Here is a 17,749-nt window from a genome sequence, read left to right as displayed (position 1 = left end):
CCATACTTTTCCCAATTCTAATATATCTTTTTTTTGATGTGGGATGACAGCTCTGCCTGCGGTATTCAAGATGTAGGTGTACCATGAATTTATACAGTGGTGTTATGATATTTTCTGTCTTATCATCTATGCCTTTCCTAATGGTTCCTAATGTTCTGTTAGCTTTTTTGACTGCTGCTGCACATTGAGCAGATGTTTTCAGAGAATTACCCATGATTCACATCCCTGGCTCAGGGCTTGAGTCTCTCCAGCTACTTCCTGCCCCCACCCCAATGTTCTTCTTACTCAGGGGCCGTGCAGTTGTTATTGTTCCTATGCCAGTGGGGCCATCAGCTCTCACCCCCGGTCATGTTTTAACTCTACCAGGATTGGAAATTTCCAGGGATTGACTCTCCTTCTATGAGAACATAAGGGGGTTTCCAGTGGGGGGAAATAGACCACCTTGCCCTGGAAGGCAAAGAGCAGGGATGAATTAATCTTTTGTGGGCCTGGCGCCAAACGTATTTGTGGGCCCCCATGGGGGCAATGGAGCATGCTGCGGGAGGGCAGGGTCGGTCCCTGGAGCAAGGTGCCAGCCAGGAGTATGGTATGGCAGGAGCAGCCATGTTCTGCCCAGCCCAGTGTGAAGGCACTATTTACAAACCAGCAGTTGCCAGACGCACAATGGCCCTGTGCTGCCAGCATGCCCCTTCCCCTAGGGGGTGGGCCCATGCCACACCACAGAACTCCTCCCCTCCCACAACCGACACTGGAACACCCCTTCAATTCTCTATGGCCAGAGTCCACCCGGACCCGCTATGCCCAGCACCCCCACCCAGACCCTGCCACAAATGCACAGCACCACCCCTGCCCAATCCCCCCCTGCCCACAGTCTCACCACAACTGCGAACCCCCCCCAGAACCTCCACTCCCTAGTGCCCCAACACACACAGATCTTCCCCCCCACACACAGCCCTGCATACCCATCCCCCCAAAACCCATTCCCCCATGCCCTGCCTCCCGGCCGCACTCACTGGCTCTGCTGGGAGGCAGGGGTGGCCCTAGACTAGCTGCCAGCAACTGGCATCCTAGGCGAACCATGCAATTGGCGACCCCACCCGCAAGCCCCAAGGGCAGATCTAAGCTGAGGTTTTTAGTAAACTGGGAAATATTTTCCCCCTTTTTTCCTTTTAATGGTTTTTAAGCATTTTTTTTAAACAGGTTTAATTATTTGGTTTGTCCATCCGTCCATCTTTCCAACCAATGTTTCTGATATCAGATGAAATAGAGACATGAAATTTTCAGAATAGATTTTTACACGACAGCTAGATGATAGTTCAGTCCGATTTCAAATAAAAATGCATTTAAAATGTTAATTATAATTTTTATTATTACAAATCCCAAATCATCCATTATACTATCCTGCTTTAACTGCCATTATCACCACATCCAATATAGAAAGAAATAAGAAAACTCTTCAATGAACTTAAACCTGTATTTACAAAACACTCCAAATAAAAACCACTCTGTGCTCTTAAAACATGACTTTTCTTACTTTAAGTTTTGAAAATTCAGTCACTAGTTCTTTTAGATCCAGTTTTCCAGCTATTTCATGCTCTATTGACATTGTGGCAAGTCCAACAAGTCTCTCTTGCACCATTGTTGAATGCAGATATGTTTTTATCAATTTTAACTTTGAGAAGTTAAGTTCCCCACTAGCTATGGAAATTGGCAAAGTTAAAGGAATGCGTAGAACTATAAAAATGTTTGGAAAACTGTCTGTGAGTTTATTTGCACAAACAAACTTCAGTACTTCTTCAGGAGTGGAATGTTTCTTAAGTTGTCTTGAAAAAGCCTGAAGCTCACTAAACAAATCTGTAACATCAATGTCTTTTGAATTTTCATGAGTCAATGCCGATTCTAGTTGTACACAAAATTCTCTTATCTGTTTTGCTGTTTTCTTTTGCAAGCTCTGGATCTTATAAAGAAAGCCAAATACTGACTCTAGCTGCTGCATCTGTGGAAATCTTTCGTCAACTGAGTGAATACCAGTATCAAGGACTGCAAAGTAGAAATTCACTTTGAACCTTTGTTTTGGGTTCTGAATGGGTGTTTCTCGTCCTTCATATGAAAACTTCTGTTTCTTTTGCCGAATGCAAACTGGTGCTGGTTCAAATTCTGTTGGAAAGTCTATTTCTTCAGCAAGCTCGAGAGAATCTACCAGTGTTCTTTTGAACCCTTCATCACTTCTGAATTCCTCCAGAATATTTTTAGTTTGCTGCAGTTTTTGAATAGCAGAATGTATGTTCAAGTTCTTTTCCTGAAGCTGCTACTTGTGAGGTTAATCTCGAAAAGGATATTACCACAAAATGAGTGAAGTCACAAATTTGAACTTGGAAAGGCCATTTGCAAGAGCTTCTACATCTGAACATGCCATATTGCCAGATGATCCAGTAAAGGTAATATCATCAGAAATTTCAATTAGGGCATCATAAATGTTTCCAAGTTCATAGCGAAGAGGCTTCAAAGCAGCAATGCAAATCTCCCATCTTGTCTGATTAAGAGGTTTCACAGTTAGAGAATTCACATGGCAAGTCAGAATCTCCCAACGGCATGTTGAGCCTGAGAAAAACACATAAACACATTGCATCAGATCAAAGAAACTGTTTGCCTCAAACAGCATCTAGCAGCATCACTGACAACCAAATTCAGTGAATGCACACTGCAAGGAACGAAAAAGGCCCTAGGGTTGATTTCCATCATTCTCCTTTGCACACCATTGTCTTTACCCTTCATATTACTCCCATTATCATAGCCTTGGCCACGTAAGTTTTAAGCTCTTGTAGAATAGTTTTAGTCATAAATGCTCCGGGTGTCTCCTTCAGTGGTACCAGAGTAGCAGCTGTGTTAGTCTGTATTTGCAAAAAAGAAAAGGAGTACTTGTGGCACCTTAGAGACTAACAAATTTATTAGAGCATAAGCTTTCGTGAGCTACAGCTCACTTCATCGGATGCATTCGGTGGAAAATACAGTGGGGAGATTTATATACACACACAGAGAACATGAAACAATGGATTTTATCATACACACTGTAAGGAGAGCGATCACTTACGATGAGCTATTACCAGCAGGAAGGGGGGGGGGGAAGGAGGAAAACCTTTTGTAGTGATAATCAAGGTAGGCCATTTCCAGCAGTTAACAAGAACATCTGAGGAACAGTGGGGGGTGGGGTGGGGGGGAGAAATAACATGGGGAAATAGTTTTACTTTATGTAATGACCCCTCTCAAAGAAACTGCGGAACCACCTGATCAATATCCTCTACAGCAAACAGGGAAAGCTTAAGAATGAGCTCTCAAAACTGGATACTCTCATAAAGAACCAACCTTCCACACAAACTTCCTCATGGCTGGACTTTACAAAAACTAGACAAGCCATCTACAACACACACTTTGCTTCTCTACAAAAGAAAAAGGACACTAAACTCTCGAAACTACTACATGCCACAAGGGGCCACAACAGTGGTTCCCTTAACCCACCCAGCAATACTGTTAATTTGTCCAACTATACTCTTAGCCCAGCAGAAGAATCTGTCCTATCTCAGGCCTCTCCTTTTGCCCCTCCACCCGCGCGAACATGATACAGTTCTGTGGTGACCTAGAATCCTTTTTTCGACATCTCCGACTCAAGGAATATTTCCAACACACCTCTAACCAACATATTAACCCACAGGGACCTTCCTACCAACACTACAAAAAGAAGGATTCTGGGTGGACTCCTCCTGAAGGTCGAAATAACAGACTGGACTTCTACATAGAGTGCTTCCGCCGACGTGCACAGGCTGAAATTGTGGAAAAGCAGCATCACTTGCCCCATAACCTCAGCTGTGCAGAACACAATACCATCCACAGCCTCAGAAACAACTCTGACATCATAATCAAAAAGGCTGACAAAGGAGGTGCTGTCGTCATCATGAATAGGTCGGAATATGAACAAGAGGCTATTAGGCAGCTCTCCAACACCACTTTCTATAAGCCATTACCCTCTGATCCCCCTGAGGGTTACCAAAAGAAACTACAGCATTTGCTCAAGAAACTCCCTGAAAAAGCACAAGAACAAATCCGCACAGACACACCCCCTGGAACCCCGACCTGGGGTATTCTATCTGCTACCCAAGATCCATAAACCTGGAAATCCTGGACACCCCATCATCTCAGGCATTGGCACTCTGACAGCAGGATTGTCTGGCTATGTAGACTCCCTCCTCAGGCCCTACACTACCAGCACTCCCAGCTATCTTTGAGACACCACTAACTTCCTAAGAAAACTATAATCCATCGGTGATCTTCCTAAAAACACCATCCTAGCCACTATGGATGTAGAAGCCCTCTACACCAACATTCCACACAAAGATGACTACAAGCCATCAGGAACAGTATCCCCGATAATGTCATGGCTAACCTGGTGGCTGAACTTTGTGACTTTGTCCTCACCCATAACTATTTCACATTTGGGGATAATGTATATCTTCAAATCAGCGGCACTGCGATGGGTACCCGCATGGCCCACAGTATGCCAACATTTTTATGGCTGACTTAGAACAACGCTTCCTCAGCTCTCATCCCCTAATGCCCCTACTTTACTTGCGCTACATTGATGACATCTTCATCATCTGGACCCATGGAAAAGAAGCCCTTAAGGAATTCCACCATGATTTCAACAATTTCCATCCCACCATCAACCTCAGCCTGGACCAGTCCACACAAGAGATCCACTTCCTGGACACTACGGTGCTAATACGCGATGGTCACATAAACACCACCTTATATCGGAAACTTACTGACTGCTATTCCTACCTACATGCCTCTAGCTTTCATCCAGATCACACCACACGATCCATTGTCTACAGCCAAGTTCTACGATATAACCGCATTTGCTCCAACCCCTCAGACAGAGACAAACACCTACAAGATCTCTATCATGCATTCCTACAACTACAATACCCACCTGCTGAAGTGAAGAAACATATTGACAGAGCCAGAAGAGTACCCAGAAGTCACCTCTACAGGACAGGCCCAACAAAGAAAATAACAGAACGCCACTAGCCATCATCTTCAGCCCCCAACTAAAACCTCTCCAATGCATCATCAAGGATCTACAACCTGTCCTGAAGGACGACCCATCACTCTCACAGATCTTGGGAGACAGGCCAGTCTTGCTTACAGACAGCCCCCCAACCTGAAGCAAATACTCACCAGCAACCACACACCACACAACAGAACCACTAACCCAGGAACCTATCCTTGCAACAAAGCCCGTTGCCAACTGTGTCCACATATCTATTCAGGGGACACCATCATAGGGCCTAATCACATCAGCCACACTATCAGAGGCTCGTTCACCTGCGCATCTACCAATGTGATATATGCCATCATGTGCCAGCAATGCCCCTCTGCCATGTACATTGGTCAAACTGGACAGTCTCTACGTAAAAGAATAAATGGACACAAATCAGACGTCAAGAATTATAACATTCAAAAACCAGTCGGAGAACACTTCAATCTCTCTGGTCACACGATTACAGACCTGAGAGTGGCTATCCTTCAACAAAAAAACTTCAAAAACAGACTCCAACAAGAGACTGCTGACTTGGAATTAATTTGCAAACTGGATACATTTAACTTAGGCTTGAATAGAAACTGGGAGTGGATGGATCATTACATAAAGTAAAACTATTTCCCCATGTTATTTCTCACCCACCCCACCCCCCACTGTTCCTCAGACGTTCTTGTTAACTGCTGGAAATGTCCCACCTTGATTATCACTACAAAAGGTTTTCCTCCTTCCCCCCCCCTTCCTGCTGGTGATGGCTTATCTTAAGTGATCACTCTCCTTACAGTGTGTATGATAAAACCCATTGTTTCATGTTCTCTGTGTGTGTATATAAATCTCCCCACTGTATTTTCCACCGAATGCATTTGATGAAGTGAGCTGTAGCTCACGAAAGCTTATGCTCAACTAAATTTGTTAGTCTCTAAGGTGCCACAAGTACTCCTTTTCTTCAGTGGTACGAAACCCAAAAAATGTTCCTTTATGAGCACTTCAACATTATCTTCATCTGCAGACTTTTCCATTTCCACAAAACGAATGATCATCGTCATTTGTTCAATACGACTCACATAGAATCATAGAATCATAGAATATCAGGGTTGGAAGGGACCCCAGAAGGTCATCTAGTCCAACCCCCTGCTCAAAGCAGGAACAAGTCCTAGTTAAATCATCCCAGCCAGGGCTCTGTCAAGCCTGACCTTAAAAACCTCCAAGGAAGGAGATTCCACCACCTCCCTAGGCAACGCATTCCAGTGTTTCACCACCCTCTTAGTGAAAAAGTTTTTCCTAATATCCAATCTAAACCTCCCCCATTGCAACTTGAGACCATTACTCCTCGTTCTGTCATCTGCTACCATTGAGAACAGTCTAGAGCCATCCTCTTTGAAACCCCCTTTCAGGTAGTTGAAAGCAGCTATCAAATCCCCCCTCATTCTTCTCTTCTGCAGACTAAACAATCCCAGCTCCCTCAGCCTCTCCTCATAAGTCATGTGCTCTAGACCCCTAATCATTTTTGTTGCCCTTCGTTGTACTCTTTCCAATTTATCCACATCCTTCCTGTAGTGTGGGGCCCAAAACTGGACACAGTACTCCAGATGAGGCCTCACCAGTGTCGAATAGAGGGGAACGATCACGTCCCTCGATCTGCTCGCTATGCCCCTACTTATACATCCCAAAATGCCATTGGCCTTCTTGGCAACAAGGGCACACTGCTGACTCATATCCAGCTTCTCGTCCACTGTCACCCCTAGGTCCTTTTCCGCAGAACTGCTGCCGAGCCATTCGGTCCCTAGTCTGTAGCGGTGCATTGGATTCTTCCATCCTAAGTGCAGGACCCTGCACTTATCCTTATTGAACCTCATTAGATTTCTTTTGGCCCAATCCTCCAATTTGTCTAGGTCCTTCTGTATCCTATCCCTCCCCTCCAGCGTATCTACCACTCCTCCCAGTTTAGTATCATCCGCAAATTTGCTGAGAGTGCAATCCACACCATCCTCCAGATCATTTATGAAGATATTGAACAAAACGGGCCCCAGGACCGACCCCTGGGGCACTCCACTTGACACCGGCTGCCAACTAGACATGGAGCCATTGATCACTACCCGTTGAGCCCGACAATCTAGCCAGCTTTCTACCCACCTTATAGTGCATTCATCCAGCCCATACTTCCTTAACTTGCTGACAAGAATGCTGTGGGAGACCGTGTCAAAAGCTTTGCTAAAGTCAAGAAACAATACATCCACTGCTTTCCCTTCATCCACAGAACCAGTAATCTCATCATAAAAGGCGATTAGATTAGTCAGGCATGACCTTCCCTTGGTGAATCCATGCTGACTGTTCCTGATCACTTTCCTCTCCTCTAAGTGCTTCAGGATTGATTCTTTGAGGACCTGCTCCATGATTTTTCCAGGGACTGAGGTGAGGCTGACCGGCCTGTAGTTCCCAGGATCCTCCTTCTTCCCTTTTTTAAAGATGGGCACTACATTAGCCTTTTTCCAGTCATTCGGGACTTCCCCCGTTCGCCACGAGTTTTCAAAGATAATGGCCAAGGGCTCTGCAATCACAGCCGCCAATTCCTTCAGCACTCTCGGATGCAATTCGTCCGGCCCCATGGACTTGTGCACGTCCAGCTTTTCTAAATAGTCCCTAACCACCTCTATCTCTACAGAGGGCTGGCCAGCTCTTCCCCATTTTGTGTTGCCCAGCACAGCAGTCTGGGAGCTGACCTTGTTAGTGAAAACAGAGGCAAAAAAAGCATTGAGTACATTAGCTTTTTCCACATCCTCTGTCACTAGCTTGCCTCCCTCATTCAGTAAGGGGCCCACACTTTCCTTGGCTTTCTTCTTGTTGCCAACATACCTGAAGAAACCCTTCTTGTTACTCTTGACATCTCTTGCTAGCTGCAGCTCCAGGTGCGATTTGGCCCTCCTGATATCTTTCCTACATGCCCGAGCAATATTTTTATACTCTTCCCTGGTCATATGTCCAACCTTCCACTTCTTGTAAGCTTCTTTTTTATGTTTAAGATCCGCTAGGATTTCACCATTAAGCCAAGCTGGTCGCCTGCCATATTTACTATTCTTTCGACTCATCGGGATGGTTTGTCCCTGTAACCTCAACAGGGATTCCTTGAAATACAGCCAGCTCTCCTGGACTCCCTTCCCTTTCATGTTAGTCCCCCAGGGGATCCTGGCCATCTGTTCCCTGAGGGAGTCAAAGTCTGCTTTCCTGAAGTCCAGGGTCCGTATCCTGCTGCTTACCTTTCTTCCCTGCGTCAGGATCCTGAACTCAACCAACTCATGGTCACTGCCTCCCAGATTCCCATCCACTTTTGCTTCCCCCACTAATTCTACCCGGTTTGTGAGCAGCAGGTCAAGAAAAGCGCTCCCCCTAGTTGGCTCCCCTAGCACTTGCACCAGGAAATTGTCCCCTACGCTTTCCAAAAACTTCCTGGATTGTCTATGCACCGCTGTATTGCTCTCCCAGCAGATATCAGGAAAATTAAAGTCACCCATGAGAATCAGAGCATGTGATCTAGTAGCTTCCGTGAGTTGCCGGAAGAAAGCCTCATCCACCTCATCCCCCTGGTCCGGTGGTCTATAGCAGACTCCCACCATGACATCACTCTTGTTGCACACACTTCTAAACTTAATCCAGAGACACTCAGGTTTTTCCACAGTTTCGTACCGGAGCTCTGAGCAGTCATACTGCTCCCTTACATACAGTGCTACTCCCCCACCTTTTCTGCCCTGCCTGTCCTTCCTGAACAGTTTATAACCATCCATGACTGTACTCCAGTCATGTGAGTTATCCCACCAAGTCTCTGTTATTCCAATCACGTCATAATTCCTTGACATCACCAGGACCTCCAGTTCTCCCTGCTTGTTTCCAAGGCTTTGTGCATTTGTATATAAGCACTTGAGATAACCTGTTGATCGCCCCTCATTCCCAGTATGAGGCAGGAGCCCTCCCCTCACAGACCTTCCTGCCTGTGCTTCCTCCCGGTATCCCGCTTTCCCACTTACCTCAGGGCTTTGGTCTCCTTCCCCCGGTGAACCTAGTTTAAAGCCCTCCTCACTAGGTTAGCCAGCCTGCTGGCAAAGATGTTCTTCCCTCTCTTCGTAAGATGGAGCCCGTCTCTGCCCAGCACTCCTCCTTCATGGAACACCATCCCATGGTCAAAGAATCCAAAGCCTTCTCTCCGACACCACCTGCGTAGCCATTCGTTGACCTCCATGATTCGACGGTCCCTACCCAGGCCTTTTCCTTCCACGGGGAGGATGGACGAGAACACCACTTGCGCCTCCAACTCCTTTATCCTTCTTCCCAGAGCCACGTAGTCCGCAGTGATCCGCTCAAGGTCATTCTTGGCAGTATCATTGGTGCCCACGTGGAGAAGCAGGAAGGGGTAGCGATCCGAGGGCTTGATGAGTCTCGGCAGTCTCTCCGTCACATCACGAATCTTAGCCCCTGGCAAGCAGCAGACTTCTCGGTTTTCCCGGTCAGGGCGGCAGATAGATGACTCAGTCCCCCGGAGGAGAGAGTCCCCGACCACCACCACCCGCCTTCTCCTCTTGGGAGTGGTGGTCGTGGAACCCCCAACCTCAGGACATCGCATCTCATGCCTCCCAACCAGCGGAGTCTCCTTCTGCTTTCTCCCCCCAGACATATCATCTGGTCCACTCTCCGCATTGGTACCTGTGGAGAGAACATGAAAGCGGTTAGTTACCTGTGTCTGTGTTACTGGAACCCGGACATTCCGCTTACCTCTTCTGGAGGTCACATGTTGCCAAGCTTCTTCACTGGCCTCTTGGCTCCTCTGTGCAACCTGCTCTATATCTTTAGAGCTTTGTGCCCCTAGAAGGCTATCCTGAGTTTGGTCCAGAAAATCCTCAGTCTCTCGTATACAACGCAGGGTCGTTACCTGTTGCTCCAGACCTTCAATCTTCTCTTCCAATATGGAGACCAGCTTGCACTTTGTACAGACAAAGTCGCTTCTGTCCTGTGGAAGAAAGACAAACATGGCACATCCAGTGCAGGTCACAACAGCTGAATCCCCCCCTTCCATATCACCTACCTACTATGAGCTTCCTCAGAGACGTTGGCAAGATGTAAGCCTCACTGGGCTCACTCCAGGCGAACTCCCAGGCAAACTCCTGCTGTGAGCTGCTCTGCTGTCCCCGCTGCTCAGCTGGTTCGCGGGGCTCTGGCTATTTTTAAACAGCCAGGCTTCCCTGACGCAAACACACAGACACCCTAATGCCCGCCCCCTGCAGGCTAGCAGCCAATCAGACACTCACTCAGGCTCTCTCCCTGCCCTCCCAGCAAACACACGCTCGGATACTTCCTCAGCAAGCAAACACACACACTCGGATACTTACCAGTCCCAGGCAAACTCCTGCTGTGAGCTACTCTGCTGTCCCCGCTGCTCCGCTGGTTCGCTGCCGCTCAGCTGGTTCGCGAGGCTCTGCCTATTTTCAAACAGTACATCTGGTGTACAGTCCAGTGTTATTGGAAAGTATTTTGCAGAATGGGCAGCGTCTACAATTTTCTTGTTAATGGCATTTGCTAGGATTTGAATCGGTTCATTCTGCTTATTTTTTCCTAAGTAATGAACCTGTGTTTCATGGTTAATTATTTTATGCAGATGCTCCTTCATGGCTGGATCAAACAAAGCTAGGTATTCAACAAATTTTAAAAAGTTTCCATTACCTGGAGTGTATAATTTTTCATTTCTACTGCGGCCGCGGAATGCTAAATTTTGCCCACCGAGAACTCTCACTAAAGCAATCAGACACTCTAATATTTGTTGCCAATATTCTTTTTCCTTGATCACACGTAAATTTTCTTCATCAATAGTTTTGCCTTTTTTTCATTCGTAATTCAAGTTCTTTCCAATTTTGAAAACAGTCCAAATGTTTTGTACGTCTTTCATGTGAAGAGAGAATTGAATATATGTTTTTTCCAGTCCTTCGAACCATTTTCAGTAAGTGATGCACCAATTGCTTGATTTCTAAACAACTTGCAGCAAAAGCAAAACGCAGAGTCCTTCGACACTGAATATTGTAACCAGTTTCAATGAATTTTTCCCCATTAATGAGTTTCCTCTTGTAATGTTGAGCAGAGAATTTTCTTTTATTTCCATCCTTAAGGAAGCGAAATTCATGAACTTGTTCGTGTTCATGTTCTCTGCTGTTTTGCTTGGTCATTTTTCTTCGCAGCCTTTCATTTACGATACTCAGCTTCTGAGGGTTTTCTTTTTCCTCTTTATGCCATGGGGCATTTGTATATTGTTATAACTGTGCTCCCGACTGCAAGCATGATAGCGTTAAGGATGGCTGACATACCCAGTACATGGTTGGCAATTTAAACCACATTGCAGCCATCCCAACACATCTTTTCACTGCTTAAAAGTTCAATGATTAGTAACACACTCACTTACCTATTAAAACAGTTAGTTACGGTGTTTACCTGGAAACAAAATTACCTTTTTTGACATTATAACCCGACACTGGTTATTTTGGAAAGTAATCCCCTTCCTCACAGTTACCCGCTTGGAGTGTGACGTCATAACTTTCATAGTTTATTAAGCATTAACACTGTTACTTTTCTTTATGGACCTTATTTATTACATGTCAACCAGTTATAACAAAGAAAAGTTCATAATTATACAGCCCAATAATAACGCTAAGGTTTAATAATGCTTAAAGATACTCACATTTTGGATTTATAATGCTGAAAGATGTTATTCTTTATTCTTTGGCACCAAGAAACACAATTTTCCACAGTATTCACTCGATTCTTAACTATCTACCTGCAACATGTGTTAAAATGACCGTTTGACATGTATCAACTCATGATATCTCCGCTCTACATGAATTTCCAGCTATGCGACCTTGATGTATATTCGAGTTAGGTGTCACTAGCATTACAGCTCTTGCCATTGGTGGATTTGTTTTATTGTGGCTGAGTTATTGCTTATCAAAATTGCAGAGTGGGTTATCTTGATCCTACGTCGCAAATTGAAAAAAAATTTGCTAAAATATTATTTATTTTTGCAGTAAATAAAAATTTGACATATTAATAAATTCTCAGAAATATAGAGAAATGAATTATAATTCATATTCCCACCGTATGTGCACGGGAATTGAAATAATGACATCTTCATTATGTTATTTGTATTTTTTTTCATCTTTTTCTTTTTTTTTCATTTTCTTTTTTTTTTAAATTTGATTTTGTTTCCTTGAGTTTGGCATCCCATTTAACTTGGCACCCTAGGGTTCCACCTAGTTCACATATATGGAAGGGCCAACCCTGCTGGCAGGCGACTGTATCTGCTGGGCTGAGCTGGCAGTGCAGCCAGGGCTGGTCCTGGCTCAGGGAATTGCTCCGGCCTCTCAGGAGTGGCACAATCAACCAGGCCAGGGCCTGCCCCAGCCAGGCTCCCTCAGAACCCACTTGCCTGGAGGGGCCCAGTCAAGCCCCCCACACTGTCCTGCCTGCAACTGGCTGAGACTGGCCAGGCTTCTGCACCACTCCCAGGCAGCTCAGCTCCAGGGAGACAGGTGGGGCCCCACAGGTGTGGGAAGCAGAGACTGCCCGGAGCTGGAGGTGCACTGGGGTCTGGCCAGGAGGCAGAGAGAAGCCAGCGACTGGGGCAGGGGATGGAGAGGAGCTCTTGGCTGGCTGGCTGACTGGCTGACTGAGAGGAGCAAGTGGTGGGCGGAGGTGAGCCAGAGGGCTGGCGGGGTCTCAGGGAGCAGTGCAAGTGGAACAGGCCAGGGCCCCTTCTGAGCATAGGCCCAGCTCCATGGCGCCACTGGCGCCATTGTAAACCTGGTACTGCCAGTCTAGGCAGCATGGCAATGAGGGGAGAGGTTCCTTTTGGAGTTCTTATGGTTGTCTGTGTGGGGCAAGCCTCATTGGCATAGCTATTCTGCAGTAGCTTTCGATGTGGGTGTGATTCTGGAATCACAATTATTTCATTCCAGAACAGTTACTCTGTTTTGGAATAGTGCCTCTGGGGGATTAGTGTAGGGTAAAATACCTTGGATCAAGTGCTTCGGGGGCCCAGTGTCAACACCAGCTTTTGTAAGTGGGGTCACTGAGTAATCAGTTACAAATCAGGACAGGTGCAATCAGGTACAAAAGTGTAGTGAAGACAAGACCTTGAGCTTGTCAGAGGTCCAGTGAACTGCCATTAAAGGTGATTGGGTGGGGTTACAGTCTGTTCCTGAAACCTAGGAGGGGATGAGGCTTCCAAGGACTCTAGCCAATCTCTGTATTTATAGTAATCAGATCCCCTAAGCATTCTCTCAGGCTGCTAAGAGCATCTGGCAGAGCTGTTTGCAAACACTCCTAACAAAAACGGTGCGGACAGGGAACCAACCCCCAGTCTCATGGTTGGCTGTAATAACTCTGCAGCATACCCTTCCCCTAGGGTCACTTTATACCCATTGGGGGCGCTATTTCACCTCATGTCACAGACTCCCCGGCAACCTTCTCCTCTGTACAATTCCCAGACCAAATACTCATCTTTCTCCACAATCATCCCCGCAGGGAGAAAAAGGAAAACACAAGAGGATTCAGCATGGAGCTTGGGGTGTTTAACAGCAGCCTTTGGTAAGGGAACAGCTAACAGCTCCTGTCCCGACAGTCAGACTGTGGGGAACTTTCCTGCAGGACCCCTCCCCCACTCCTTCCACAGGTGCTGCAGGATGGGTTTGCTCCTGGGGAAGGTAAGGGATGTTGGGGTTGAGCTGGGCTGAGTGTTTTTAGCAGACACCAAAATCCAGCCTGTCCAGAGGCAGACACTGTCTGAGCCCTTTCCATGGTGACAGGCACAGTGCCCTGAGTGTGGGGATCACCTGGGCCAGAGCTGAGGATCTGAGCAAAGTCTGTCCTCTTCTTATCGGTACAGTTGTGGGAAAGGACAAAAGACCCAGCACCAGCCCTTGCAGTGATATAGAAATGCTTGAAAATGTGCCATGAAGGCCCCTCAATCCCCCACACCCCAAAAAAACCAAGACAGTGAACAAACCCCCTCAAGATTGCTTTAAAATCTCAGGATTTTTGAATGCAATCTCATGATCTCCTCACCCGCCCTTGGGGCGTGATCTTTGGATATTTGGGGTTTGGCAAAGCTGTCCCAGTGATTAACACCACCAGGCTCAGAAAGCAGGGCCATAGCGCAAGGCAGCATCAAGTCCCTTTGCCACTTGGGAGCAAAGGGCAGAGCAAATGGGTGACATTGCATTCAGCCGGCCATTCAAAAAGGTTGGTGTTGTTTCTCCCCAGAGGTGAGCTAGGAAAAGCCGGTGACAAGCCATAAAGTGGGTGACCAGGGACAGGGTTCCCTGCTGTCCTGATAGGAGACACTTTGGCTTAAATAGGCAACTATCCTGCTGTCCTCCACAAAAAGAAAAGTGTCCCAATTTTTCACGCTAGCCAGGGCTCAGTGCCCCTGGGGGATCCTGCACAACTCCGCAGGAACAATATGCACACACTCTATGAGGTCAGTCTCCTTGTCCATCGCCTTCTCCAAGGGTATCCCTGTATCTGAGATCTGCAGAGCAGCTACCTGGGCATCTGCTCTCACTTTTGCTGAAAACTATGCCATTTTGGGGAACTCTGCTAGAACCATCCCCCTGAGCTGCAGCCAAGCTCCATGCTCAGGCAAGGTGTGACTCTGCTCCAGGCGGTGTCAGACACACCCAGGGGCTGTGTGAGTGCAGTGCACCGCTGACGGTGTAGTCCCACATGCTGATAGTGATTCCTTACCCGGTAATTCTGGGCAGCCTCCTCCATGGGGAGCACAGTGTGTGTGGTGAGCATGAACTCCTTGCACACCAGGCAGGTGGGGGGGGGGGATCCTCCTCGCAAAACAGTTTCAGAGCCTCCTGGTGTCTCACACATTCTCTCCCCATCGGGCTCATTCGCTGCCTGCAGCCCCAGTTGTTTCACTAACTTGACCATATTCCCCAGCTCCCTGTTGGGCTGCAGGTCTCTCTGCTGGGTGGTCTTTCTGCACTGGAGGCAGGAGCAGTTTGGCTCCAACTCCCCCCAGCACTGGCTGATGTGCCCACAGTCAATTACCACCAGATCTTTGAAATCCTCCCAGCAGACATAGTACATCTCTTTGGCATGAATGCACAAAAGAAGTCAGTGTTGTGAGTTACTGGTGCTTGGAAAAATCACTGTGATACACAAAGCCTATGCTAGGTTCCTCAGTGCCTGTGCACTGAGTGGGGAGAGATAGGTGCCTTGGATTATGTCTACACTGCGATTGGGAGTGAGCATCTCAGCCCAGCTAGAGTGAGTCAGGCCAGCAGGCTTGGAGCTAGCGCACTAAAAATAACAGTGTGGACGATGTGGCAGCCTGGCCTCTCAAGCCCACCTGGCCCCGTCGGTCTGAGTTCAGATGGCTAAGGCCAAAACCTGCACCAGAGCCATCATGGCCACACTGTGAGTTTTAGTACACTAGCTCCATCCCAGCTAGCACAACTGTGTCCACGTGGGCTGGAAGGCTCATGGCCAGCTGCAGGGTGTACATACCATATCCAATAAACTGCTTCCAGCACAGAGGTTACTCAGTGGCATATGGGGAGTTGTGTTTAATGCATCTCAAATTTCACTTCAGCCTCCAGAACTGAGTAATTATGAAAAGATGCCAAAAACTTTAACAATCCTCCCTAAAGCCCGTGTCACTGAATTTGGCAAGGACAAATTTCACGTTGACAGCAATGTCATTCTGTACAGTATGCAGTAAGGCTACAGATTACAAATTACAATGCTATTACTTGTATTTTATTATAATGATTGATGGGACTGATAGGCTTCGAACCTTGCTTAAAAACTGTAAATATATCAATAAAACATTAGTAATGCATCCGATGAAGTGAGCTGTAGCTCACGAAAGCTTATGCTCAAATAAATTTGTTAGTCTCCAAGGTGCCACAAGTCCTCCTTTTCTTTTTGCGAATACAGACTAACACGGCTGCTACTCTGAAACATGGAAATATAGGACCTCTAGTTATTACTAACCAGATCCCTAGTGGGCAAGGCTTCATACCTCACCCCCTGAGCCAGCCAGTCCCTCCACCCCGGGGCTGGACCGGAACTAGAGGGGAAAGGCTCCCTGTCCCAAGCAATGTAGTGTCCTAGGCTTGCTCCCTGCTGATGGCTCCGCACATGCAGCGTCCCCCGTGGGGGCTCACGCTGCTGCACGCCGTGCTGGCCTGGCCCTGCTGAGCGCTAGAGGACTCCAGGTGATGCTTTGTCTCTTCCTTATTCCCTGTTCAGCTTCCCGGCTCAGAGCCTGCTGCTGGACCGCCTCCATTGTGAGCCGGGAGTCCTGGCTGAGCCCCCGTTGCGCCCTAGCGGGGTCCGTGCGGGGAGAGCCCTTCCCTAGCGCCTCCCTGGGCCCAGCCGGGGGGACTTGCTCCGGGGGCTGGGAGCAGCCCCGGGCTCTGCCGACACCAGCCCCTGAGCCGGAGCCTGCAGGTGGGGGGGGGGGACCCGGGGGAAGGGCTGGGGCCGGGCAGGAAAGTGACTCTGCACCAACGGCCCCTCCTCGCCCTAGCTCTGCCCCCGGCGGGGGGGGGGGGGGGGGGCTGCGAGTCCCGGAGCTGCTGCCCTCCCTGTCCCTCCCCCAGGCTCTGCGCCCCTGAGCGCCTGCAGGAGCCGAGCCAGCTCCGGGAGCCTATAACACCAGGAATGCCCCTGTATGTGTGTATGTTTCTCTTTTGTCATTCAACTGCCTGAAAGCAGCCCCTTGGGCTGTAGTTAATCTAAACTAAAGTGGGTTTGGGGAATAATCCGATTGTTGTTTCAAACGAGCTCTGCTATTCAGATGCATGACTGGGGAGGTTTATTAAGGAGCCATAAATTACTCTTTAATATGTGTACAGCAAAGCTCAGTCTGTCATTAGATAATAATTACTAATTGTTCACATTACTGAATGCACTAAGGTCCTTTCTTGGAAGGCCCCACAGAGATGCAACCTGTTATTATTTAATTAATAAACTGGAGCTAATTTCAGTGCCTGCAGTTTCACTGGACAGTCTGCTTGTTTCCCTGTTAATTTTATGTAATGAAGGCAGAAGAGTCCAACACGGAAGTCAGAATTGCAGAAGGGCAGTCTGTGCTGGGCAGGGTAGCCAGGGCTTGTCCAGCAACACAGGCCCTTTTCTGAGAAGAGGGGTTTTGGAAAGGAGATGAGGTTCCTTTGGGAATGGGGGAGCTTGTGTAACATGAACATGGAGTCACTGTGCTTCTTTGCTGCAGATGGCTTTCATCCTGGGCAGGCCCTGCAAATGTCTGATCAGCCATTAACGGTGCAAACTGTGCCCTTTTAAAATGTGCCCCCCCATTTTGCACACGGAGTTATTTTGCATGGGCAGAGGGCATTTGTGCACCCATGCTAAAATGGTGAGCTTGTGTCAAAAAACCCAAATCACCCACGTGGGAACAAGCCTCTGGGGTTCTGTTCTGAGTCATGAGATAGGAGCGAAGCCATGGTCAGAGCAGGAGTGGGAGAGAGGACTCCTGGTTTCTGTTACTGGTTCTGGGGGTGGGGGAGTATGATTGCGTTTCTGGGGGGAGAATGAGGTCTAGAGGTCAGAGCAGAGGGGTTGGGAGTCAAGACTCCTGTGTGTCATAGA

The 17,749-nt window shown here is 47.6% G+C and overlaps 2 protein-coding genes across 7 annotated transcripts in view; one reads left to right on the top strand and one right to left on the bottom strand.

Annotated features, from left to right (window-relative positions):
- The window catches only part of LOC119842762 (zinc finger protein 239-like), a 605,953-nt gene that overhangs the window by 226,197 nt on the left and 362,007 nt on the right, over positions 1-17,749 (top strand). For 2 of the 3 annotated variants that reach the window (XM_043496775.1, XM_038371288.2), the window contains exon 1: positions 16,257-16,588. The exons of the other annotated variant lie outside the window; for it this stretch is intronic. In XM_043496775.1, coding sequence (XP_043352710.1) covers positions 16,357-16,588 — 232 coding nt within the window. In that variant the 5' untranslated portion in view covers positions 16,257-16,356. Of the gene's footprint in view, positions 1-16,256; positions 16,589-17,749 lie in introns of those variants that run through there. 3 annotated transcript variants of the gene reach the window in all.
- LOC122455421 (zinc finger protein 436-like) overlaps positions 1-17,749 on the bottom strand; it is a 258,058-nt gene that overhangs the window by 16,786 nt on the left and 223,523 nt on the right. The gene's annotated exons all lie outside the window — the stretch shown is intronic.

The sequence above is a fragment of the Dermochelys coriacea genome, chromosome 14 (assembly GCF_009764565.3).
Source record: "Dermochelys coriacea isolate rDerCor1 chromosome 14, rDerCor1.pri.v4, whole genome shotgun sequence".
NCBI classification, from domain to species: domain Eukaryota; kingdom Metazoa; phylum Chordata; order Testudines; family Dermochelyidae; genus Dermochelys; species Dermochelys coriacea.
This window is presented reverse-complemented; position numbering and strand designations above follow the sequence as displayed.